The 25,841-nt window shown below is 36.6% G+C and overlaps 1 protein-coding gene and 1 long non-coding RNA gene across 2 annotated transcripts in view; both read left to right on the top strand.

The window, feature by feature from the left end:
• LOC117399242 (lysophospholipid acyltransferase 1-like) overlaps positions 1-25,509 on the top strand; it is a 34,986-nt gene extending 9,477 nt beyond the window's left edge. The window contains exons 6-14 of the mRNA XM_033998308.3: positions 3,946-4,001; positions 4,847-4,901; positions 5,337-5,520; positions 19,952-20,144; positions 20,413-20,516; positions 20,688-20,752; positions 23,032-23,164; positions 23,780-23,931; positions 24,801-25,509. Of these exons, the coding sequence (XP_033854199.3) occupies positions 3,946-4,001; positions 4,847-4,901; positions 5,337-5,520; positions 19,952-20,144; positions 20,413-20,516; positions 20,688-20,752; positions 23,032-23,164; positions 23,780-23,931; positions 24,801-24,927 (1,069 nt within the window). The 3' untranslated portion in view covers positions 24,928-25,509. The remainder of the gene's footprint in view (positions 1-3,945; positions 4,002-4,846; positions 4,902-5,336; positions 5,521-19,951; positions 20,145-20,412; positions 20,517-20,687; positions 20,753-23,031; positions 23,165-23,779; positions 23,932-24,800) is intronic.
• Positions 7,905-17,893, top strand: LOC131736850 (uncharacterized). The gene is made up of 2 exons (XR_009328448.1): positions 7,905-13,668; positions 15,465-17,893. It is a non-coding gene; the product is annotated as an uncharacterized LOC131736850 (long non-coding RNA).
• Positions 25,510-25,841: the final 332 nt, after the last annotated feature.

The raw sequence follows: 25,841 nt of genomic DNA, 5'->3' as shown, positions 1-25,841 counted from the left end.
TCACTCAAGAGTAAACCTTTTTTTTATTGTTTTTTTTTTAATTTTTATTTTACATTTAACAATTTTTTAAAACCCTGAAAACAGTAAAAAAAAAATGCACATGGAATATATATTAGGGCTGCTCTGATTAATAGATTAATCGGACCAATTAATCAAGAGTTGATTGCAGATAACATTGTTTTAAATTTAATTGTGGAGTTTTATTTTTGTATGTTAAAATAAAATCAACCAATAGAAGATCTGCATTTTCTCGTGGTGAATACAGTTCTTTAGTGTTAAACAAAAGTGCAGTGTTGTTGATCTAGGTTTAATGCTGGCCTTTGGCGACAGTTCCGGATCATATTAGCTGTCCAAATAATTACAAACAGTATTATTAACGACAAACAAAAACAAACAAAACACTCAAGTTTCACAATACAGGTTCTCCTTCTGGTCCTTTAATATAACCATTCACAAAGGAACAGATCACATCACTACGTCCCCTTTTTTATAACGTCACCCATGACTGCTTGGTCAATGAGCGCATCTGCTCCTCCAATCCGCGGATGCCACGCCATTTCCTGGGAATAAACTGTCCTGCGATTTAGTCCAGGGTATTCTGTTCACTTTATGCAGCTGCCTCGCAGGTCTAACACCAAGAATCATTCGATCTCTGTCACAGGAAGACATCAGCAAAAAAGGCTGTTCAAAAACCAATGCTCAAATACACAAACCTTTTTAGTACCTATGACAGAGGTCTTGTCATAAATATAGATCTAAACATAAATGCTGTAACAGTGCGCAACCTACAAATGTAATACTATCTAGTGCACAGGAAACTATTGCCAGGAAACTTGATCCAAAGTGGCAGATCACTAGATGGCACTGTCTCTTACTTCTATAGATTCTTTGGCTGATCTGAGCTATGTTGCATATATCTATGGCAGACAACCAGTTAAAATCATTCTATTTGTGTGGTAGTCAAAAGGTAAGTTAACTTATAACACAACTTGGAGGAGTATTTTCTCAACACCATTAAGGAAAACCTATACCTTTCAGAATCCAGTCCACCAATCCTAGAAAACTGTCTTCCAAATGTGCAAATGAGATGGCTATTCACTGGTAATTATATAGTAGCCATTTGTTTTAGCACTCTTATTCCCTCCTGATCATATATCTGCAGCTTGTTCCATTATGTATAGAAGAAAAAATGACCACACCCTTATGTACACAAGAACTGTGATTACATTCTCAGTGCAGTTTGTGCCTTGCCTTCAGTCCTCCTTGAACAAAGTTTGTTGGCAACCTACTAAACTGATAAGAGACATGTTCCATAGTAAATCCCCTCCCCATGTGCATGAATATTATTGTCTTTAAATCAGTAACTACTCTTTTAAAATCCGTTTTTCAGTTTCACCTTATTCTAATTTTCCATCTGTTTATTTTAAATATGTTGTAAGTGCAACTGAATCTCAAATACCTTGATTGGCAGCATCTCGGTTTTCTGCCGTCAATGTTGCTTAGACTGAAACGTGAATGCATTACTAATTGCAAATGAAAAGAAAATTATACGGCAGCAAACTTTCAGGTCTGTTTCAAGAATGTTTTGCTAAGATCTTTTTGATTAAATAAATCAGTTTGCGGTTCATTAAACCCTTTTCTAATGTTCACAAAGGTAATTCTCATTTTTCAAAGCAATGAAAGGGTTTAAAAACAACGCTTAACTTAAACAGTCATTAAAACTTTAAAACAAAGAAAAAAACACTGAAGTGTGGAAGGGCTTTTGGGGCCATGTTTTCAAACCATTTCCTCCAGTCTTTAATTAACGCCTACTTTTTTTTAAAAGAGAAAAAAATAATAATGTTAATGTTACAAAATCAGAAACAAACATAGGGTTACCATATGGCTCCAGATTAACCGGACGCTGTGAGACAGAACGGGATTTCAAACTTGCCCCTAAATTGAAATAAATGAAGGTGTAAATGAACCATCCTTAGCTACAATTAATAATGGTGCTTAAATACCTGCATGCGCGTCAAATAATTGTATTATACCAAGAATGAATTGCAGCCAGACGCTATTTTTTTCTGTTTGTTAAAATTCAATCGCCCATATTATTCTGCAAATACAATCGCATCATCATCTCGTTGCTCTATCGATAAATTAGCTATTCGTTCATTAAGATCTGATCAGAAGCAGCTGATCAGTGTGAATTGTTTGCTGCGCCCAAGCAATTCCACCACAGCAGGATTAATCTGAGCAAAGGTGGAGCTCATTTATACGTGAATTACTTTCAATTTAGGGGGAATTTTGAAATCCCGGTCTGTCTCAAAGCGTCCGGTTAATCTGGAGCCATATGGTAACCCTAACAAACATCCTCTTGCTTAAGAGAACTTGGATTATATTACTTAGTTTAAAAAACATAGGCGTTAATTCAAGACTGGAGTAAATGCTTTGAAAATATGGCCCATGTTAAGTGTTTCTCAGTGTGTTTTGAGACCTTTTGTCTTTTTTTACATTGTTGGGAAAGAAAGGAAAGAGACACTCTCCAAAGCCATACCAAAAAAAAAAACTTCCCTCGCTCCCCCTAGTGTACAGGATGTAACAGTACAACAGTTTAGTGCATTGAGTCACTGCACTGCCACAAACCCTCCAGGTGACCTCGCTAGATTGAATTGCATTACCTCCAGTACCTCCTGTTTATACATTGAGGTTGTTTCACATACCTCGTTTAGCATCTAAGGGAACATAAATTAGTCCAAGATTTGTGCTAATCCCAGTCTGTGAAACTTTAGGTTAAAGATTAAGGTAATATCAACTTGCTAAATTCCAACCACTATAAATCCAACTGCAGTATTTGGCAGTATTCCAAAAGAGCCAATTACTCACTGCAGCTTCATTATCAGGTGGCACATGGTAATGTTGTCAGTTGTCCAGTTTGGTAATTCTTAAAGGGATTACTCCAATCCAATTTAAAATAATGCAGTTTGCAGGATCATTCTAATTTGTATAATCAAGTATAACCTAAAATAGTAAAAAGTAAGAAAAAGTGTGTCAGAGCAGGGTAATTGCCATCTTTTTAAATATTTTAAATGTTTGTTGCTCATAAAAAAAGATCTTTATTAAGCCCAACACTGTATACTTCTTGTTATATTGTACCGATGTAATGTTCATTATTTGTAGGGTAGTATCTGCCACATTAAAAGTATAAAGACATTCAGGGTGTGACTGTTTAACTATCAAATTGTGTTTTTTGTCCATGTTAAATTGGTAGAATCACTAGTGTAACTTTTAATGTAAGGGTGGTATTTCATGTTATAGGAATGCATTTATTATTTTGTGTGACACAGTGAAATAGGTTTGTATGGTTTACTTTCTGAATAGAGAATCAAGTACACATATGCATACTATTATAAAATAGGAATTACAAAGTTTGATACATTTAGCCAGTCCTTATGGACGTCAGTGTAAATCACATAGTACCAAATGACTAGGCTGAACTAAAACAGCTACTGTTCTCTATGTACCACGTCACAATGGGCTATTCATTTTGTTATCTGTATTTATTTTTTATTTAATTTTGTTTTGCTGGTCTGCAAGACTGTCTAAATGAAAATACTGTACTTTCAGTTTGGTTAGGCTTTATGTTTTAGTGCAGGGGTAATGGTGCAGTCTATGAAAAAAAAACAAAAAAAACTTTAACATACGGTATTATACTAAACATTTTTATAAATGGGGCCGCTGCAACAGCACCCTCTGGTGTCTGCTAGCCTCAGTACCTCTTCTGGTCAAAGTTCCCATTACATCACCTTCGTTTACAAATGAGCCCTATTCATGATAAACTGTAGTTCAATTTTTTGATGAATAATTGATTATATATATATATATATATATATATATATATATATATATATATATATATATATATATATATATATATATATATATATATATTTATCATTACAGACCACTGATGATAATTACACAGAAGATTACTACTGTAGCCTTTCAGGTGCATGACGGTAAGAGAAGATAAAATCAAACATCAAGAGCCAATAATAGAACGTAACCCAGAATATTACGAAACCATGTAACAAAAAACATTTTGCTGGCAGAGCCACCACTGTTCCTTCTTACTGCTCATGTGTAACTGCTATATTCTGAATAATGTTTTTCTTTTTTTTTTTTTTTCATCTCCCTAACAACTTTATTCACTATATACAATTCACAAAGTGATAACTGCATAGAGGTGTCTTTTCTGTGTCATTTTCTACAGATAAACCATTATAGAGATTTGTGAAATACATTTTCAGTCAGTAGTAAATGTTCTGATTTTAAAGGCTGGTTCTTGATTAGATCTATAGGGGATTTATATACTTTTAAATTACAAAGTGTGCTCCTGGGTAGCAGTAATCCAAGTCAAATGTATTTTCTAACTTTTCATATGTGAATTCATCTTATTTACGGCAATTGTGCAGTATTCAGAAAGGCACATACTGTAATATTATTTTTTTCTCTTCAATGTTATTCAAATGTGTGCTTTGTTTCTTTAAAAGCCAAGTGCAGGTGTATGTCATAGTCACTGTATGTGCAAACACTCACACACAAATGACATCCTGAACATAATTTCCAGGGTTAAACATTTGACGAGTTGATTCACTGCATTTATTATAAACAAGTTTGAGGATTGAGATTATACTGTATAGCTTGTTTCCTTGAGTGTACTGGAGAAAGTTTAAATCAGAAACAATTCTACAGACTTGAATGCTTTACATTCAGTATTACACAGCATTTGCATCTTAGAAACTGGTTTAAATTAATATTATGTCTATATGGATTTAATAGTGTCATCCTTAATTTCTGCTAGGTTTATATAGGAAAGATGAAGAACTCACCTCTGAGCAGCAACGCTTAGCTGTAAAGTAAGTGTCATCTGGATTTGATGAACCTTTGCGTGAAAATTTGTTACAAGAAGTTATTCCACATACTGATTTATGGATGAGTTTTTCCAGAAATGTATGAAAACCAGGTCAGCCGGATTTCACTGGATTTATTGGCAAATTGTAACTGGCAAGTCTAGATAGTGAGCGAGATAGAGGCCTTAACCAGAGATGGATTAAGCAAATGTACCTGGTTCTTATTTCCAAGATTATAATTGTCACACAGCAGAGGAAACTTTTCTTCTTCATTTACTGTTTTAGAAATAACACTTTATGTAATATAGGTCCTAACACTAATAAACATTCATTAAATAATTGTAGGATTTGGTCATTTTTGCTGTTGTTTATTTAAATCATATTTATCAAGTTTTTTTTTTTTTTTTTACTTATGGTAATTTTAAATTCTAAATTTTTCAGAGCAAGGCCTACACTTCTGGAGTACCTGAGTTACAACCTCAATTTCTTGAGCATCTTGGCTGGACCTTGCAGTAATTACAAAGACTACATTTCCTTCATTGAAGGCAGGCACATAGCTATGAAACTTTTAGAAAGAAACTGGAAGCCCAATGGCTACAACAGGCTTCCTGAACCTTCTCCTACGGTACGTCCTGTTTCTGATTTAATGCACTGCTCAGATCTGTAAAAAACAATTCATCTCTGCTAAAGCTATAAAGCAAATACATATATCAAAAGAACTACTTATTCTAGTGTATAGAACCATTTATTTAATAACTTCTTTACCACATGTTATTTATAGTATCATAATCTATGGATCAATGGAGGAAGCTGTCTGGCAATCCATCTGTATGTGACACTTACATGTTTGCATATATACAAGGAGGATGCAGGTTGTGGTGAGCACACACTGGATCAGTTCTCTATGGACTTTTGGTTAAGTGGATAACACCTTCTACAGGACAATACAGCTGGCTAATGTATCGTTACAGCCCAGTAACCCAGATAATGGACGTAACATCCTCTCTACTATAAACAGGAGATGTTTTTGAGATGTCCACATCAATACAGATGACAAAAATCGCCCTTCAGCTCCTGGGTGCCACATTCAAAGTTTATTTTATTTGTGTTCGCATTGCAGCTCAGTGCCCATATCTGTCTTTTATGCATGTTTGTTCTTTTGGTACACTTTCACAGTGGAAGCCTTTTGCAGGCAATACAAGATGGCAACATGTAGTCCCTACGGTAAATGGGATGTGCAGCACCATCTCTGGTGCCATTGGTCACTGGGTTGACATACAGGTTAACAGAATACAGTTCCTGACACTGCATAACCTGATGTCTTCTTTGAAACATACCTTTCTTTGTTGTATTCAACTTAATTATTTAAAGGATAGGAGGCTGTGTGGTCCAGTGGTTAAAGAAAAGGGTTTGTAACCAGGAGGTACCCAGTTCAAATCCCACCTCAGCAACTGACTCATTGTGTGACCCTGAGCAAGTCACTTAACCTCCTTGTGCTCCTTCTTTCGGGTGAGACGTAGTTGTAAGTGACTCTGCAGCTGATGCATAGTTCACACACCCTAGTCTCTGTAAGTCGCCTTGGATAAAGGCGTCTGCTAAATAAACAAATAATAATAATAATAATAATAATAATAATAATAATAATAATAATAATAATAATAATAAAAATAATAAATGACACTCTAAGCCAAATCCAAGACTTATTGCAAACCATCCTTTGCTTGGAGAGATACAGATACACAGGGTTAGAAACTAACGCTCGCCTGTTCACCTGAGATGAATTAAAACATGAGGTATTTGATGTCTGTGTGTCTCAGAAGGCCTGTGGGCGAGTGCTTAAAAAAAGTGTACAGATGTATTCTCACGTTCACAGGCTTGCGTTTAAAAAAAAATGTGTATATGCTATGGGCAAGCCCTGAAACTGGGAAATTCGCAAGTCCGAAATGCATCACAAAGATGGGTTTTGCCCGGACAGATCTAGGAGTGCCCAACAATGTCCAGTCAAAGTCCGAAATGAATCTCAAAGATCCAGACAGAGCTATGATTGAAGAGCTTGTTTGATCTGCCTACCTAAGTAGCGTCATTCACTCACTCACTCACTCATCTCATTCATAAAAACTACATAGGAAGTCCGGTTTCAGAAAATAGGCATATATTTAAAAATGTATTTAAGAATGTATTTTTATTGACGACATGACTATATGAAATATTTAATGAGATATATAAGACACATTTATTTTAAACAAATTATTAAAATCTGGATATGTATTACGTACTTACCTTACATTCTCAGTCACTCTGCGGAGTACGCTCTCCAGCTCTTGTCACAAACACTGTCAAACACGCATCAGCTAATCATTCATGTTCCACCCAGTAACTGCATCAGTCTCTCTGATTGGACAGTTCAGTACAACTCCTTATTATTATTGGCTGTTATTATGTTATTAATAATACTGTCCTTTTGTCAATGGTCATGTTAATTTGTGTTCTGATGTTCCTTGTTCCCGAAAGTCTGTCTGTCACTCAGAACAGGAATGAAAGGACAGAGGGAGTGATTCAGACACCTGAGAAGCAGTGGGCAGACCGTGGTTTGCCCGGGCAAGGCCTGAAATAAGTTATTTAAATTTTTATTTCGAGCTTTGCCCCAAGTCAGCTGGCAATTCGCAAATTGCCCGCATTTCCGGGTTTGCCTGTAACATATACAGTACTGTGCAAAAGTTTTAGGCAGGTGTGAAAAAATGCTGTAAAGTAAGAATGCTTTCAAAAATAGACATGTTAATAGATTATATTTATCAATTAACTAAATGCAAAGTGAGTGAACAGAAGAAAAATCTAAATCAAATCCATATTTGGTGTGACCACCCTTTGCCTTCAAAACAGCATCAATTCTTCTAGGTACACTTGCACAAAGTCAGGGATTTTGTAGGCATATAGTCAGGTGTATGATTAAACAATTATACCAAACAGGTGCTAATGATCATCAATTCAATATGTAGGTTGAAACTGTCACGAGTGACCTCGAACCAGTTATTATGTGTAGTAAGAAATTGGATTCCTTTGCATGGAGAATTTCAGTGGCTAGAGTTCACGGCTCCTCGATTGATTCAGATTCAGTTGTATTAAGTCTGCCCACTAATAATGTAGAGCAAAATAGGTATTGTGGTGTTTGCAGAGCCGACCCGAGCTGAACCCAAGACAGAAGTGGAGTCCTGCTGGGAACGAGCTGAAACATTGGACACGGACTGGATGATTTAAAAATGAAATGTATTAATGAGATGATATGTGCTGTAACCATTTGTAATGTTTGAATAATCTTTAGTCTGTAACAAATACTGTAAAGTGCTCTCTCTGTAAGACCGAAAAACAGAATCTGGTACAACTTGATACACTGGCCGGCCTTGAGCAGTCTCTTATTAAAATTGGCACGATTCCCAGAATTTAGTGCTGAAATCTCTGTTAAGACTTTTCAGCTTGACTACAGAATAATGCTGTACTAATAGATGTATGTTAATATGCTTGTTTTAAATGGTATAGATTGCTGTGGTAACATATAATCATAGGTAGTGATAATTATTGTTAGTATGAAATACTATGAACAATTTTTATGTATAAGATCATATGATTCACTTTGCTTAATATGATAGCATACCTGAAGCTGTTTTCTATCAAGATGAGCATAGTTAAAAACGGAGTCCTAATTCAATGAAAAGAATTACTGTGTGCTTACATTCAAGAATTATAACTTCTGAATATAAAGGGAAAAGGAGTTAGGAGTATTCTTAAGGGAAAGAGAAAAACAGAAAAGGATTAAAAGACCTCGCTTTGAGTAGGTTTCTGCTTGTAATTCAGTTTTAAAATAAGTAGGTGAGTAAGAACAACCTAGAGTAAAAGCAGACTCTAACTTAAGAAAATAAGCATTGTCAGAAGATACACCACAACTAGAGAGCAGAAAAATTGAATAAAATCCTATTGTAATATTGCGGATATACTGCTGCTAGCAGAAAGTAATAAGGTTAGCAGCCATACGCTATAAGAAGTAATGTACTAGTTTGACTCTGAAGTTAAAAGACGCAGCATAAAAAGATGTTGTGTTTAAAATACAAAATAAAAGGATTGAATAAATAATGAAGAATAAAAGCAGGAGATCGGTTTTAGGAGAGTAAACTCTATGTGACCTGTCTTCCTGAACTCTCTATCAGCCTGCCCTTGGAGAAATTAATATTAGCTGCTGGAAGGCCTCTTTGGTGGGAAGAAGCCGGAATTTTTTTATCAGAAGGCTTATAGTATCGGGCCGGACTGCAAAAATAGGGAGTTAGAACGGATGGTCTTAGCACCTAAGATAGTTAGTTGCCGGGCGGAACAAGCATGTAAGATACAGGTGTAAGGAAAGTTCTAGGGAACATTAATCACTATTAAACTTGGCAAGAAAAGAGGTGTCTCCAGCAAGCTGGTTTTAGCCAGTATGAATATAGCTGAAACATACAGGGTCATCTGGATGTCAATTAAGTTCAAGCTACCAGGGGCCCATAGGAGAAAAACATTACAGCTTTACAGCTCAGTAAAATAGTTAGGTTTTCCATAAGGAGAAAACTCTACATTAAAAAGATATAAGATGGAAGTTCCCTATAATACCTGCTAAACACACACCTGTAAGGAAAGAATGAAATTAATTTGAGAGTGAGATGACATGAGGGAATATATTTTTGAAAGCCAAGTTCATGTAATCAATTATAATCATTATAACTATAACTGCTATATTATGATATAACTATTGGTGTTGCATATATTCAAAAAACACCACTTTTCTTATATTGGTGTTGCATATATTTAAAACACCACTCCTTTTTATAATGCACCCATATTAAGTAGTGAATCAAGGTTGCAGGGATTTTGTGAACTCTGCTTCACCTAACTTTTCAGATGAAGGAGGGGGGCCAAGAATGAGTGGATGAGAACATGGGCTAGTGTTGATTTGTTGGCATATGACTTTAATTGAGTCTGAGGAGTTGGTTGAATTCTTTAGAGATTACTGTTTGCCAAGAGATAAGGACTGTCAATATAGATTGATGACTGGATCTAATTGGGGTTTCCCATTGCTTTCAATGGGACGAAAATTGTATAAAAACCCTGGGCCGATCACACTGAGACCACCACAATCAAGCTTGGCAGAGCTATGTGTGGTCCATCCTTTGCAGATCTCTACAGAACAGTCCTTCTCTTTTGTTCACGCTACTCTTCCTTATAATAGGAGGTAAGCATATTAATGGTATTATTGTATCTCGCATTTATTGGTTATATTGCTATGAGGTTTTGAAACTATGTTTTGGTATTAAGAGTGTTATATTGAATGTGCTAAAACATAGCAGTGGGTGCTTGTAGGCTTTGTGCTTAACCAGCCTGAGGGCTGCACTGAATACATATAATTGTATTATGTTATTGAAGTATTAAATGCTGAAGCTTGTAATAAACTTAGGATTGCTAATTATTGTTACATGTTTTCGGGTTTTGGTAGTATGCGCAAACTACTAAACCAATATTAAAGGCATTTTAATAAAACGAAGGAGCGCTGATGTTGCTCTGATTCGTGAAACTTTGAATAAATGAGTCTGAGTGATTTTCTTGATTAAATAAAAAGGTTTTAAGGACACACCGCTCGTCCAGTGCTCGAACATAAACCACTAGGAGTTTTAAACATCTCTGTCCTCCTTAACGTCTCCCCTGAGTTAAGAGTGTGTGCAGAGCAAATAATATAATAAAAGAGAACGTGAAAAGTGAAAACGTGACAGTTGGCGCCCGACCGTGGGGCGAGCGAAATAAACGGTCCGCAAAATAAACCTAATCTAGAAAACACTAATAAATACGATCGACCAATAAAAATTAAAATTGTTTAACATTTTGAAACGCGTTACTAAAATAGTTTAAACATTTTAATTCCATCACGTAATTTTGTAAGGTAAATTGCGTATGGGCATTTAAACTCCGGAAACCCGACGTTGTGACGCAACCCCAGATGCGGCAACCTCACTCGTGCACAAATCTTCCGGTAAAATAAAGTCTAGCAAAAGAGGGCGTTGAACGGGCTATTATAAATAGAAAAACGGGCTACTCTACATGGCATATGCCAAAACTTTTGAAGAAGAATTCCTTGAGATAAATAACCAATTGGAAGAAGGGGCTCACGCAGTTGTCAACACATTGTCTCAAATAATAGATAGAGAGATGAATGCTGATGATAGTTCAGAAAGCGCTTCGGATATAGAAGAAGGTGAAAGGATGGAGTCTCCATCTTCCTTCTCTGAAATAGAAATGGGGGAAGAAACTGCTAACAAAACCACACCTGTGTGGAAAAAAGCTGTTACTTTTTTCAAACCACGATCTAGAGAAAGAAAGAAAAATAAACTGTGTGAACCGAGAAGTAAGTCAGCTGAAGCAGCTGCAAGTAGAGAACACTCAGTAAATCTGCCTTGGGAAGCTGCAACTAGCAGAGAGGAGAGCACCGGCTCCACCCACTAATTCATGTGACTTGCGATCATCAGGTCCTAAAGGGATACGAGCACAGAAAGTAACAAACTCTGAAAAACTTAGAGCGCTGAATACGTTAGACAACCAATGTATAATTTATTGGCTGTTACAGCTAATGTCTGCCAAGAAATAAATAATAATGAAAACCTCTTGCATGGAGGAGGTGTGGTTAGAGCCCTGTCTGAAGCAAGCGGTTTAATAATTCAGGAAGAAAGTTACGATTGGATTTAAAAAAAAAAAGGTAAAGTTAGAAGTGAGGAATGGATGTAACTGCAACCAGTTTGTTACATGCATTTCATTTGCTATGATTCATGTAGTCCTAGAGAAGGAATGCTGAATTCAGTTAAAAAATTAAGTGAAGCAGTGTTAGCAGCCTTGATACAGCCTCTGCTTGTAATGCAAGTGAGGAATGTTTAGTTCACCCAGAGGGGCGGTAACCTGCTGCAGGGAGAGAGAGAGAGAGCTCACAGACTGCACCAGCTTGTGAGTATAAGGAGGGGGTCTTGGAGAGCCCAGAGATCGGGAATGCACAGAGAGCAGACCTAAAATAACATAGAGTGAAAGACATAGCAGACGTTCGATTTTTAACCCATTAGCAGCAGAAGCAGTTGAGATTATGATAGAGAAGGTGGAAGATTATTTGAAATATTGGAATTAATAAAGATAATGATACAGAAACAAATAATTATATTACATTAAATAATTTAATACATTTAAATAAAATAAATAAATAAATAAATAAATTAGAATTAAATTAAATTAGATTAAGCATCAGGGTATGAAGCTGAGTACAGCCTTTAAAGAAAAAGTTAGCAGTATTTCTTCCCCAAAAACAATAAAGCAACTCCAAGCCGTGATGGGGTTGTTTAATTATGCGAGAAACACTGTAACAGGATACTTAGTCCTGGCAGCCCCGTTGTATCGAAAGATTTCCCACGGTAACGCTGAGGGAAAGGGGTCTCGTGGATAGAAGAAGACGAACTTAGGCTAACGCAGCTTAAGACGTTAATACAAGAAGCGCAGGATATTACCACCCGAGTTAGTGGTAAATCCTTGGAAGCCTACTTCCATATTGGTGAACAAGCTGCAGTAGGGGTGAAAAATAAAGGGGATGAAATGCCAATAAAGAATTGGGGTTTCAATTTCACCTCACAGAACAGCAGTTTTGTTATGAAAAAAGGATGCTAACCGCTCTTGCTAGAGTAGCACCGTCCTTATTCAACCTAGCTCAGGATGATCTTATTGAAGTTTTCAGTGATACCCCAGGACTAGCTACCCTAACAAAGGGATCACTGATAAACACGAAAGCGCTTAAATTACGGTGGGATAGATGGGCCACTTTGCTAGCAGACCCTAGAATAATCTTCACTACCGTCTCCGAGCTAGCCTCTAACCTCAGAAGTAAATTCCTTCACCTTCCCCCGTTTGAAAAATGGGAGGAATGAACTGCCCCAGCAGGACAGCCGTTTGTGCCTGACTGGTTAATCTTCTCAGATGGATCCATTCCAGTTTGTGGAATAGGGATATCCGTCGGAAGAAATCGGAATGGAATTTATGAGGAAACGTAACACCACTCTGAAGTGGTATCAGGTCGATCCGCTCAAGTAGCAGAAGCTAAAGCCCTATTGAAGGGATTACAAATGGCTCAAAGTTTGGGGACGCCCAGTGAGACCATATTATTGATTACAGACTCAAGTTACTGCACCCAAGAATTCAATATTCACTCTCTAACATGGAAAGAGAATGGTTACTCTGACCATAAGGGTAAGCCCATAGCGCATGCCAATATATGGAAAGAGATTGAAACATTGAGGAGCAATAGGATCAGTGTTCGGCATGCAGCAGGTCACCAGAAGGGGAAAGAAGTAACTATAGTGGGAAATAATCGCGCTGATGAATTAGCGCAAGGAGCAGTACAAGGTCATCAGCATCAGCAGCAAAACTGATCAATTTGCTAGCTGATAGCCAGCTGTTGTCTGAGTTCCCCCTGGACGGGGACAGATACCAGTTGGAACAAGGGAATTCTATACCGACTGTTTAAAACAAGCAAAAGGATAGTACCCCCTAAAGCAAGTCGACAAGCCATAGTACTGGCAGCTCATCAAGGAGCAGGTGCCTTGCATAGTGCACTTAAGGGAACTTTGCATCAGTTGCGAGATTAATGGTGGACTGAACTGCATGCTGAAACTGTGGAGATCTGCAGAAGATGTTTGCCCTGCCTACAACACATTCAGAAACCAAAAGGAACAAAGTAAGAATTGCACCTGGAAATATGTCATTAAATATTTTCATGAATGAGTTTTTAAGAATCACAAATACATATTTGAATTACAGACTGCATGCAAAATCAAAGACTTTATTCATTTGACAATGATTAAGGAAAAGAAAGTATACAGTATACTATTTAACTCTAGAGTATACATTAAATAAATGTAATTCTGTTTATAACAATTTAAAAAGAAAAATGTTATTGCAGTTTACTAGTAATTCTGTAATGGTTATAAGTAAAGCCTAGCATGGTTTCGTCTTATTTTATTACATGAATTGGAAAAACAAAAATAAGAATAAAACTTAAAAGTAAATAATTAGTAATAATACATTTGAACAGTAATGAAAGTAAAAACTTTTATATTATAAATGTGATTATTTTACTGGTTACATCGTTAAAATAAAACTAAAGCTTTTATGTTTTGTTTTTGCAAAAGGAATGTAACAGAATTGTTGTCTTGACTTGACAGGTAAAGCAAAACCATGCAATGAGAATGATAGGGATTTAAGAGAGCAGTTTGGAAAGTACAAAATGCTTATGACTGTTTATTGAGAAAGTGTGTTAATATACACTTTGCTTTTGAAACACAGAAGGCAGCTTTTGTATTGCAGAACTATTGAAAAAAAAAGTACAATGAATATTTTTTTCTTTTAACACTTTCTTAAATTCAGTTTTGATGTGCTCTGGGTGTTTTTGACAAATGGAAAAGATAAGAAGCTTGGTCTTTGTGTCTTAAATATATACTAACTTTTGTAAGTCTTTAACCAGAACTGAAAGGAGTGAACCTTGCTTGGAAACCATGACAACACTGATAAGCAAGTCAGCTGAGAGCCACTTTAACTCTTTAGGTGCAGGTATAGTGGAAGAAGTTAATAGGTATGCTATTGCAAGCAATGAAATGTTATACGTTTGAAAAAATAACTTTTAGCCTGTCTTGGTTTTAGTGATTATATATAATTGATTAACAACTATGGGTTTTTGTAACATCAGTTGATAAAATAACATCAAGAAATGTGGAAGTTTATTCTTTAAGTCTGGGTGATATATTCATTTTAACAGATATATCTGCTTGTAATAAGACAAAGAAAACCTTGCACTCATATTTCAATAGAGACCTTGTGAATAAATAATCTAACGATGAAACAGGTCATTGAAGGAGAAGCAAGCGCTTTTTTCTCTGTTACGAGCTGATTTCTAAGAGAATAATAATAATAATAAAAATACATTTAAAAATTATAATATAAAATAAAATAAATAAGCAAGAACCCATAGCATAAGCATTGGAAATTGCTGAACAGGTTCCTTATGACCCGGTGATTTATAGGGATTCATTTACATAGGATGATATTTAAATACTTTTCCAGCAGACCCTACTGTATAGACAGACATATATTTATGAGCAGGGAATGACAAACATCCATTTCATAAAGCAGCAGGGATTCTGGAAACTGTTTGAAATATTTAATATAACAAGAATAATGAGAATTTAAAAAAAAAACATGTGAACAATGTTGTTATACTGCACCTTGGCTTTCCTCTGTTCGTGTTCTTTATGAGGAGCAGGAGCCGGGGTTTGAATCTGAGTCTCTCGAGGAACCTGAAGGGGGATCTGTCACGAGTGACCTCGAACCAGTTATTATGTGTAGTAAGAAATTGGATTCCTTTGCATGGAGAATTTCAGTGGCTAGAGTTCACGGCTCCTCGATTGATTCAGATTCAGTTGTATTAAGTCTGCCCACTAATAATGTAGAGCAAAATAGGTATTGTGGTGTTTGCAGAGCCGACCCGAGCTGAACCCAAGACAGAAGTGGAGTCCTGCTGGGAACGAGCTGAAACATTGGACACGGACTGGATGATTTAAAAATGAAATGTATTAATGAGATGATATGTGCTGTAACCATTTGTAATGTTTGAATAATCTTTAGTCTGTAACAAATACTGTAAAGTGCTCTCTCTGTAAGACCGAAAAACAGAATCTGGTACAACTTGATACACTGGCCGGCCTTGAGCAGTCTCTTATTAAAATTGGCACGATTCCCAGAATTTAGTGCTGAAATCTCTGTTAAGACTTTTCAGCTTGACTACAGAATAATGCTGTACTAATAGATGTATGTTAATATGCTTGTTTTAAATGGTATAGATTGCTGTGGTAACATATAATCATAGGTAGTGATAATTATTGTTAGTATGAAATACTATGAACAATTTTTATGTATAAGATCATATGATTCACTTTGCTTAATATGATAGCATACCTGAAGCTGTTTTCTATCAAGATGAGCATAGTTAAAAACGGAGTCCTAATTCAATGAAAAGAATTACTGTGTGCTTACATTCAAGAATTATAACTTCTGAATATAAAGGGAAAAGGAGTTAGGAGTATTCTTAAGGGAAAGAGAAAAACAGAAAAGGATTAAAAGACCTCGCTTTGAGTAGGTTTCTGCTTGTAATTCAGTTTTAAAATAAGTAGGTGAGTAAGAACAACCTAGAGTAAAAGCAGACTCTAACTTAAGAAAATAAGCATTGTCAGAAGATACACCACAACTAGAGAGCAGAAAAATTGAATAAAATCCTATTGTAATATTGCGGATATACTGCTGCTAGCAGAAAGTAATAAGGTTAGCAGCCATACGCTATAAGAAGTAATGTACTAGTTTGACTCTGAAGTTAAAAGACGCAGCATAAAAAGATGTTGTGTTTAAAATACAAAATAAAAGGATTGAATAAATAATGAAGAATAAAAGCAGGAGATCGGTTTTAGGAGAGTAAACTCTATGTGACCTGTCTTCCTGAACTCTCTATCAGCCTGCCCTTGGAGAAATTAATATTAGCTGCTGGAAGGCCTCTTTGGTGGGAAGAAGCCGGAATTTTTTTATCAGAAGGCTTATAGTATCGGGCCGGACTGCAAAAATAGGGAGTTAGAACGGATGGTCTTAGCACCTAAGATAGTTAGTTGCCGGGCGGAACAAGCATGTAAGATACAGGTGTAAGGAAAGTTCTAGGGAACATTAATCACTATTAAACTTGGCAAGAAAAGAGGTGTCTCCAGCAAGCTGGTTTTAGCCAGTATGAATATAGCTGAAACATACAGGGTCATCTGGATGTCAATTAAGTTCAAGCTACCAGGGGCCCATAGGAGAAAAACATTACAGCTTTACAGCTCAGTAAAATAGTTAGGTTTTCCATAAGGAGAAAACTCTACATTAAAAAGATATAAGATGGAAGTTCCCTATAATACCTGCTAAACACACACCTGTAAGGAAAGAATGAAATTAATTTGAGAGTGAGATGACATGAGGGAATATATTTTTGAAAGCCAAGTTCATGTAATCAATTATAATCATTATAACTATAACTGCTATATTATGATATAACTATTGGTGTTGCATATATTCAAAAAACACCACTTTTCTTATATTGGTGTTGCATATATTTAAAACACCACTCCTTTTTATAATGCACCCATATTAAGTAGTGAATCAAGGTTGCAGGGATTTTGTGAACTCTGCTTCACCTAACTTTTCAGATGAAGGAGGGGGGCCAAGAATGAGTGGATGAGAACATGGGCTAGTGTTGATTTGTTGGCATATGACTTTAATTGAGTCTGAGGAGTTGGTTGAATTCTTTAGAGATTACTGTTTGCCAAGAGATAAGGACTGTCAATATAGATTGATGACTGGATCTAATTGGGGTTTCCCATTGCTTTCAATGGGACGAAAATTGTATAAAAACCCTGGGCCGATCACACTGAGACCACCACAATCAAGCTTGGCAGAGCTATGTGTGGTCCATCCTTTGCAGATCTCTACAGAACAGTCCTTCTCTTTTGTTCACGCTACTCTTCCTTATAATAGGAGGTAAGCATATTAATGGTATTATTGTATCTCGCATTTATTGGTTATATTGCTATGAGGTTTTGAAACTATGTTTTGGTATTAAGAGTGTTATATTGAATGTGCTAAAACATAGCAGTGGGTGCTTGTAGGCTTTGTGCTTAACCAGCCTGAGGGCTGCACTGAATACATATAATTGTATTATGTTATTGAAGTATTAAATGCTGAAGCTTGTAATAAACTTAGGATTGCTAATTATTGTTACATGTTTTCGGGTTTTGGTAGTATGCGCAAACTACTAAACCAATATTAAAGGCATTTTAATAAAACGAAGGAGCGCTGATGTTGCTCTGATTCGTGAAACTTTGAATAAATGAGTCTGAGTGATTTTCTTGATTAAATAAAAAGGTTTTAAGGACACACCGCTCGTCCAGTGCTCGAACATAAACCACTAGGAGTTTTAAACATCTCTGTCCTCCTTAACGTCTCCCCTGAGTTAAGAGTGTGTGCAGAGCAAATAATATAATAAAAGAGAACGTGAAAAGTGAAAACGTGACAAAACACAATCATTAACTGAAACAGAAACAGCTGTGTAGGAGGAATAAAACTGGGTGAGGAACAGCCAAACTCAGCTAACAAGGTGAGGTTGCTGAAGACAGTTTACTGTCAAAAGTCATACACCATGGCAAGACTGAGCACAGCAACAAGACACAAGGTAGTTCTACTGCATCAGCAAGGTCACTCCCAGGCAGAAATTTCAAGGCAGACAGGGGTTTCCAGATGTGCTGTCCAAGCTCTTTTGAAGAAGCACAAAGAAACGGGCAACGTTGAGGACTGTAGACGCAGTGGTCGGCCAAGGAAACTTACTGCAGCAGATGAAAGACACATCATGCTTACTTCCCTTCGCAATCGGAAGATGTCCAGCAGTGCCATCAGCTCATAATTGGCAGAAAACAGTGGGACCCTGGTACACCCATCTACTGTCCGGAGAAGTCTGGTCAGAAGTGGCCTTCATGGAAGACTTGCGGCCAAAAAGCCATACCTCCGACGTGGAAACAAGGCCAAGCAACTCAACTATGCACGAAAACACAGGAACTGGGGTGCAGAAAAATGGCAGCAGGTGCTCTGGACTGATGAGTCAAAATTTGAAATATTTGGCTGTAGCAGAAGGCAGTTTGTTCGCCGAAGGGCTGGAGAGCAGTACACAAATGAGTGTCTGCAGGCAACAGTGAGGCATGGTGGAGGTTCCTTGCAAGTTTGGGGCTGCATTTCTGCAAATGGAGTTGGGGATTTGGTCAGAATTAATGGTCTCCTCAATGCTGAGAAGTACAGGCAGATACTTATCCATCATGCAGTACCATCAGGGAGGCATCTGATTTGCCCCAAATTTATTCTGCAGCATGACAACGACCCCAAACATACAGTGAAAGTCATTAAGAACTATCTTCAGTGTAAAGAAGAACAAGGAGTCCTGGAAGTGATGGTATGGCCCCCACAGAGCCCTGATCTCAACATCATCGAGTCTGTCTGGGATTACATGAAGAGAGAGAAGCAACTGAGGCTGCCTAAATCCACAGAAGAACTGTGGTTAGTTCTCCAAGATGTTTGGGCCAACCTACCTGCCGAGTTCCTTCAAAAACTGTGTGCAAGTGTACCTAGAAGAATTGATGCTGTTTTGAAGGCAAAGGGTGGTCACACCAAATATTGATTTGATGTAGATTTTTCTTCTGTTCACTCACTTTGCATTTTGTTAATTGATAAATATAAACTATTAACATGTCTATTTTTGAAAGCATTCTTACTTTATAGCATTTTTTCACACCTGCCTAAAACTTTTGCACAGTACTGTACATGCTATTGCCCAGTTAACCAGAATGGCAACTGCAAAACATTTGTCCGTTATCTTGGGCGGTTCTACAGATAGTTTCATTACTGAGGCAGTGATATGCTACGTGAAGTATGCTGTCAATGGTGTTGTCCACATAGACTTTATTGGTGTTCGGAATGTGGTGAAGGCAGATGCAGAAACCTAATGTATCTGGGAATCAGCATTAATGTTTATTGTATGTGTTTTTTTTCAATACAATAAAAAAAAATCTAAATTTATAAGTGTTCATTTTTAGGAAAATAAAATGTAAGCCTAATAATTTAGGGACCCCAACAGCTGTTGTTGATTCTGACTCAGGAACTTCACACAAGGACTCTTAAGTTTACATAAGGACTAGCACATTTCAAAAGGTTAGTTTCTAACCCTGGATACAGGTATAGGCCTATCTGTAATGCAACTTTTATTATTTAATAAAATAGCAGAGTTTAGATAAACTTTAAGACATCATTGAACATCTAGTTTCTAAAGCTTCTAGTTGAAAAGTTGAAGAATTGTATGTTTCTGTTATATGTGTAATAACCTTTTTTTGTTTGTTTTTTTGCAGGGAGCTATCGTTTATAAACTATTTATTACCACTGGGTCATTAATTTTGTTCCTGAGTTTTACCAAAGCTTTCCCTATTATTTACATTGCTGATGATAAGTTTATTAAAGAAGCATCATTTTTAGTAAGACTGAGTTATGCCTACATTGCAATACAAGCCGCAAGACCAAAGTATTACTTTGCATGGACTTTGGGTAAGAGCCATATTTTAGTTCATGCTTTTTAATGTTTTTGTTTTTTTTCACTCCAATGGTATCACAATGCAGATATGTTATACTCTGTTAGTACTAGTGTGCTACGATCAGGGCACATCCATTGTGTTGCCATGGCTGGTAATGGTATGGTCTACTGGTTCTTCAGATTGATAAAATGGGATTCCAAAGGTATTGTTTAGACTTTTCTGTAGGGATAAAACAAGTATACATTTTCAGATCTTTTGTGTTGTTCTTCCCCCCTAATCAGCTGATGCTATTAACAATGCTGCTGGCTATGGATTCAATGGCATTGATGCAAAAGGCCATTTCCATTGGGACCTCATTTCAAACCTGAACATCTGGAATATTGAGGTGAGGTGCTAAAAAAACACCCACTTAATCATAAAATGGGACATCAGTCATGCCAGATACAGCAATAATGTTGGTGGACAAGCCATAATGGCACAAATAAAAAAAAAAGTGTATTTTGTCATGAAAACATTATTCATGTTAACCATACTTTGTTTTATTTTTCTGCCTTAGACAGCAACAAGTTTTAAAATGTATATTGATAATTGGAATATTCAGACAGCAGCATGGTTGAAGCGGTAAGTAATGAGAACACCTTTATTTAAGCATATCATCATAACAATATAGGCACGGTGCTTTCTTCTGTATACATTTTAGGACCTAACCGTAACTTAAATACTGAAACTTACACAAACTCAAATCCTAATTAAAAAATAAAAAAAGGTTACCAGTACTTTTAATCCCTAACATGTTTCACATCTTTTAAGAGGTAGATAAAAACAAACAGTTCACAAACCATGTTTGTTTTTGTGTACAAGGTACCTGTACTGAAGAACAGCTACATGTGAGTAGGTAGATTTCGTTTTGTATTGAGTTACTATTTTGAGTATTGGAAATACCCACAACGTGACATCGTCCACCGCTGGGATACTGAAGCCTGGAGGCTACCAGACTACACATGGAATTCTGAGCAAACCGCATAAAGGTCTTCACACTGAGCACATCGCGTCAAAGTGCCAGCGCCAGCATATTTTGACGCCATCAAGTTGCTTTCACACCAAAGGCATTCAGATAATTAGAACGCAAAAAACAGCAAACCAGTGATGTTCATGTGTATGATGGAGCACTGTCCTTTTAAATAAAAACCTAAACAGCCATAGTTCAAACAAATAAATAAAATAACACTATATTAATGAAGTCTTACTTTTTCACTTCAATACGCAAGCAAAGCTTTCGTTCAGTTCTGATGTAAAAAGGGAAGTTTTGTACAGTGGGAACTATTGTATCTGACAGCGGTCAGTGTGAAAAGACCTTTACTCATGGAATATTGAGGAAACCATTTGTATCCATGTGAACAGGATGATGTCACAAGAAAGCTGCAGGTTTAAATGCAAATGTGTACTTTTAATTATACAAATAAACAAATAAACAAAACACTGGAACAAAACAACAGCAGCGCGGTGGCCAAAACAAACAGGTTAACAAAAAGAATATATGTCATTTTAATGACCGAGCCGCTGCTTTCAGTACACCACGGCTTCACAAACACCCCGACACCCCAACGATCATTATTTATATATTTACTCACAGCACACAAAACCCTCACCTTCACCAACATGAATTCTCACCATCACTAATTCTCACTAACACCCGTGAACACCTATTTTATACCCCCATGGCTGGACCCACAATTGATAATGTAAACATTTACAGTTCCAGCCACATTTCCAGGTGTGTTTGCAGGGAAGATTTTAATTCCCTCCCTGCCACCCAAGACTCCCCACACCACACACAACAATGCTCTGGCAGGGCTTTCACCCTGCCATGATGCCACAACACCTACCCTAATAATAATACACAATGCATTTAAATAATAACAATAAGAATACTAATAATATAAGAAAAATACAAATAAACACAGGGGCGGGGTGTACCCTGTCACAATCGTTAGCAACAAAAACGAGTGCTGCATAAAATCACAGAAAAATTATATAAAGTGTAGGGTGTCAATACTTTTGTCTGCGACTGTACCTACAAGTAGGAGAGACAAGGACTGAATATGTGTCAGGAACTATGAGAGGTATCCTTGAAGAGTGCTGTTTAATTTCAAGAGCACTGCCTCCTCCAGGAAAATACAAGTTTTCCAAATATATTGATGGTATTTTACTCGGATTCAAATGCAATAACAAACTGGACAACAAAAAGCTCAGTTTAACCATATTTCTATTTTTCATGAAATACTAAATATATGTTAAAATAGAAGTCGCATTTAATGTTACCAGTACTTATGCCATGCAGGGAGAGAGAGGACAAAGTAAGGGAGGTGTTAAATAATTTCAAATTACAAACTCATTACAGGAATGACAAAAGTGCATGGAACGCATCAGCACACATTTTACACTGGTGCGTGGCCATATCCTAATGATTATGGTAAACAAATACACAACACCATCGTATAGTTTCGTAGTTGATTATCACTCTGGCACTTTAGAAATGTGTGTGTCGTTGCCTGTGTGCCGTTTAGTTCTGAGTATCACAGTAACATAGTTGGCTATATTCACAAAGCATTTACCACGCACGAACAAACCCTAACCCAACAAAAAACAAACTGTTACAGAACAAACAAAAAACTACTTTAGTGCATGTCAAACGTATTAAATATTTTAATATCAACATTTAGTTTTCTTATTAGAAAAAAAAATCAAATAACAAGGTGGTAAATGGTTTGTAAAGTTCAGGATAAAAAAAATAAGATAAAAACACTTTACTTACATCCATATGCAGGAGATACAATTAACAGCAAAAGCCCTACTGGCCGTTGACAAGCTATTTCTAATTCTGACCTTTTCCTTTTCAGAGTGTGTTATGACCGGGCCCCACATTCCCGTACAGCTTTAACCTTTTTCCTTTCAGCTGTATGGCATGGGGTGTACCCTGGATATTACTTCACATTCATCACTGCAGTTCCCATTACCCTTGCAGCAAGAGCAGTAAGTCCCTCTTATGTTTTGCTTCAACTTGGCACAATACAATGACCGGCCAAAAATGGAGTGACCCTCTTTTGAAGTCCACAGTGTGTAGCTTCTGGTGTTTTTCTTGGTCAATGCAGCCACTTTGTTGAGGGACAAGCTGGACACACTATTACTGTCCTTGTAAATTTACAGAGATCTTTCATCTCTCCCATGATTGTGTAAGAGTTGTGTGCAACTGTTCAGCAACAATTTATATTGATCATGTGACCATATATAATTGCATGTATTACAAGGTAATTTTCTGGCCAGTGTACTGGTATATTCGGTCCAAAACTCACATTCAATTGAGAGAACTTTCTGTATTTTAAGTAGTTTCTGTACTTTTAAGTAGTATTAAATTGTGACGGAAACTAAAGCACAACAGAATCTCGAGAATCCTTATGTCACAACTGTGTAGATTTTTTTCAAGTTGAATCCGTCCTGAGTTGTATTATTCTATCAAGAGCATATAAACTCACATAGCTGTACTAATCACAGCCTGTCAAACTTCAAAATAGGAACTTAGGCTATTTTCTCTTGGAATCTTCTAAAACAGCATTTCGTAAAATGATTTTGTTCTCTCTGTTCTCTCAGATGCGGAACAACTTTAGGCATCACTTTCTTTCCTCAAGGACAAAGAAGGTTATTTATGATATAATCACATGGGCTGTTACTCAGCTTTCAATCTGCTACACTGTTGGACCGTTTCTACTGCTTGCAGTGGAGCCAACTTTTAAGTTTTACAAGTAAGTTAATATTTTAATTGTTCCATAGACACCGTTTTTTTTTTATACCATTTCTAAAAATGTTTTTGTGAAAGGTAAGGGACGATAGAACTAGCTAATTCAAAGCAGGTGTGAGTGGGGCTACAGTATGTGAGCTTCCCCATAAAGCTCACCAATGCACAGCATTCCTGATCTGGTCTACCATTTTTCTGCCGGAGTGCAGTAACCTGCTGTGTTGTTCTTTACCCAGCCACCATTATATTGAATTTAATTTGAAAAATTCAAAAGTACCTTTGAGCTTGTCCCGACTGCTAGGCCCACCTGCTCTAGATATATAGGCAACGAGAAGGTGGAGTGGAAAGGTAACCTTGTCATATGATTGTAATGGAGTTAGGAAGGATGTCAGTCTCAGCACTGACAGACACATGACCTGTACAAACTATTCAGCAACAGAACCACGTGGCATGATTGCAGACACAATACAATAGTAAGGGGTATATACAATAACAATTACAATGACACTCTGAAATGTACTGTAATAAAGACTACGCTTTACACAAATTATTTATATTGTACTTTTCTGGTTTTAAGAGTAATGGATTTGAGAAATAACAAAAAAGACAAACTGTATGCAACTACCATTTTAACAGTATTACATAGTCAAGAAGAACGGGTCACTGATGATGCAACCTCAGAGAATAAACATATAAAGGTTTGCCAACAGGAAGCTTTTGATAAGTAAAATATGTTTTATGTTGTAGAATTAAATCAGACATTTAACATGCATACACTCCAGGCACACTTATTGGATTGATTTTATTAGCTTCATGTCATTCAAGGTGTTTGAACTAGAAAAAAGTCAGTTTTAATTTGGTCTTTATTTTTTTCAGGTCAATGTACTTTTATTTTCATATTCTTAGCATTCTTGTGCTGCTGGTTCTACCGATAAAACCAAACAGTGTTAAATCACAAGTCCACATCTCCAACAGCAACAACGACAACAACAAGGAAAATTGACACATCAGGGCATTAAACTGACAGTAGAACGAATGTTGCTGAAGACCTTGTTTAGGTAAACACAAGGAACATTTGAAAAATGGTACTAAACTAAGGTGGGGATTGAAGCTTTGGAAAGATTAAAACAAAAAGGTTTGTATTGTATTGCAATAAATGCTTTTTAATGATTATTCTTTAACTCTCTTTTGAGACACTGAAACAAACCAGAGATATGCAATTTTTTTACATGATTATACAAAAGTGAGACTAAATTTGCTGTAAAAATGGAAACACCATGTGTTTCTTCTGGAGGTATATGTGACTATCTGTAATTACTGCCTGTAATTCCTTCAAGGAAGTTGGTGGTAGAAATCTACAGCAAAGTCTGTCCTCAAGAATAGCCCATAGAGAAACCACTTTTGAGAAATAGGATATTTTGTATAGGCTTGAATAAGGATGGACCTTAAATTCAGGCATTAAAGTAAATTCCAATTGTAAGTGACTGCTTTAAAAGATTACGATGGTGGAGTTTCCATTTGAAAAATGAAAAGGACATGTAAATTCCACAACAGTGTGTGCTGCATGTCACAAGATTTGTCAACCCCCCCCCCCCCCCCCCAATGTGTCTGATACTCTGCATGTTTATAAAACTTAAATGTGTTTTTTAGCAATATGCACTATCATTGTAACAATAAGAAGCAGATACTTAAGAAATAAACTGGGTTGTATTTTAATATGTAAAGGTTTGTCAAATTAGAGGATGCCATGAAAAAAACACGACTTTCGGTATTTATGTCATGGGTAGACACAGCAATAACAAATGAGGCTTTGGGCCTTTTGAAATAACCCTAACCAGGGATAAAGTCGAGATTCCTTCTATTACAAGTTCCACTTCCCTTGTAAATTACCTGTGCTTTGCCATACTTTCACTACAC

The sequence above is a fragment of the Acipenser ruthenus genome, chromosome 4, assembly GCF_902713425.1.
Source record: "Acipenser ruthenus chromosome 4, fAciRut3.2 maternal haplotype, whole genome shotgun sequence".
Classification (NCBI taxonomy): Eukaryota; Metazoa; Chordata; class Actinopteri; order Acipenseriformes; family Acipenseridae; genus Acipenser; species Acipenser ruthenus.
Note: the sequence above shows the minus strand (reverse complement) of the source record. Positions and strands in the feature narration are given on the sequence as shown.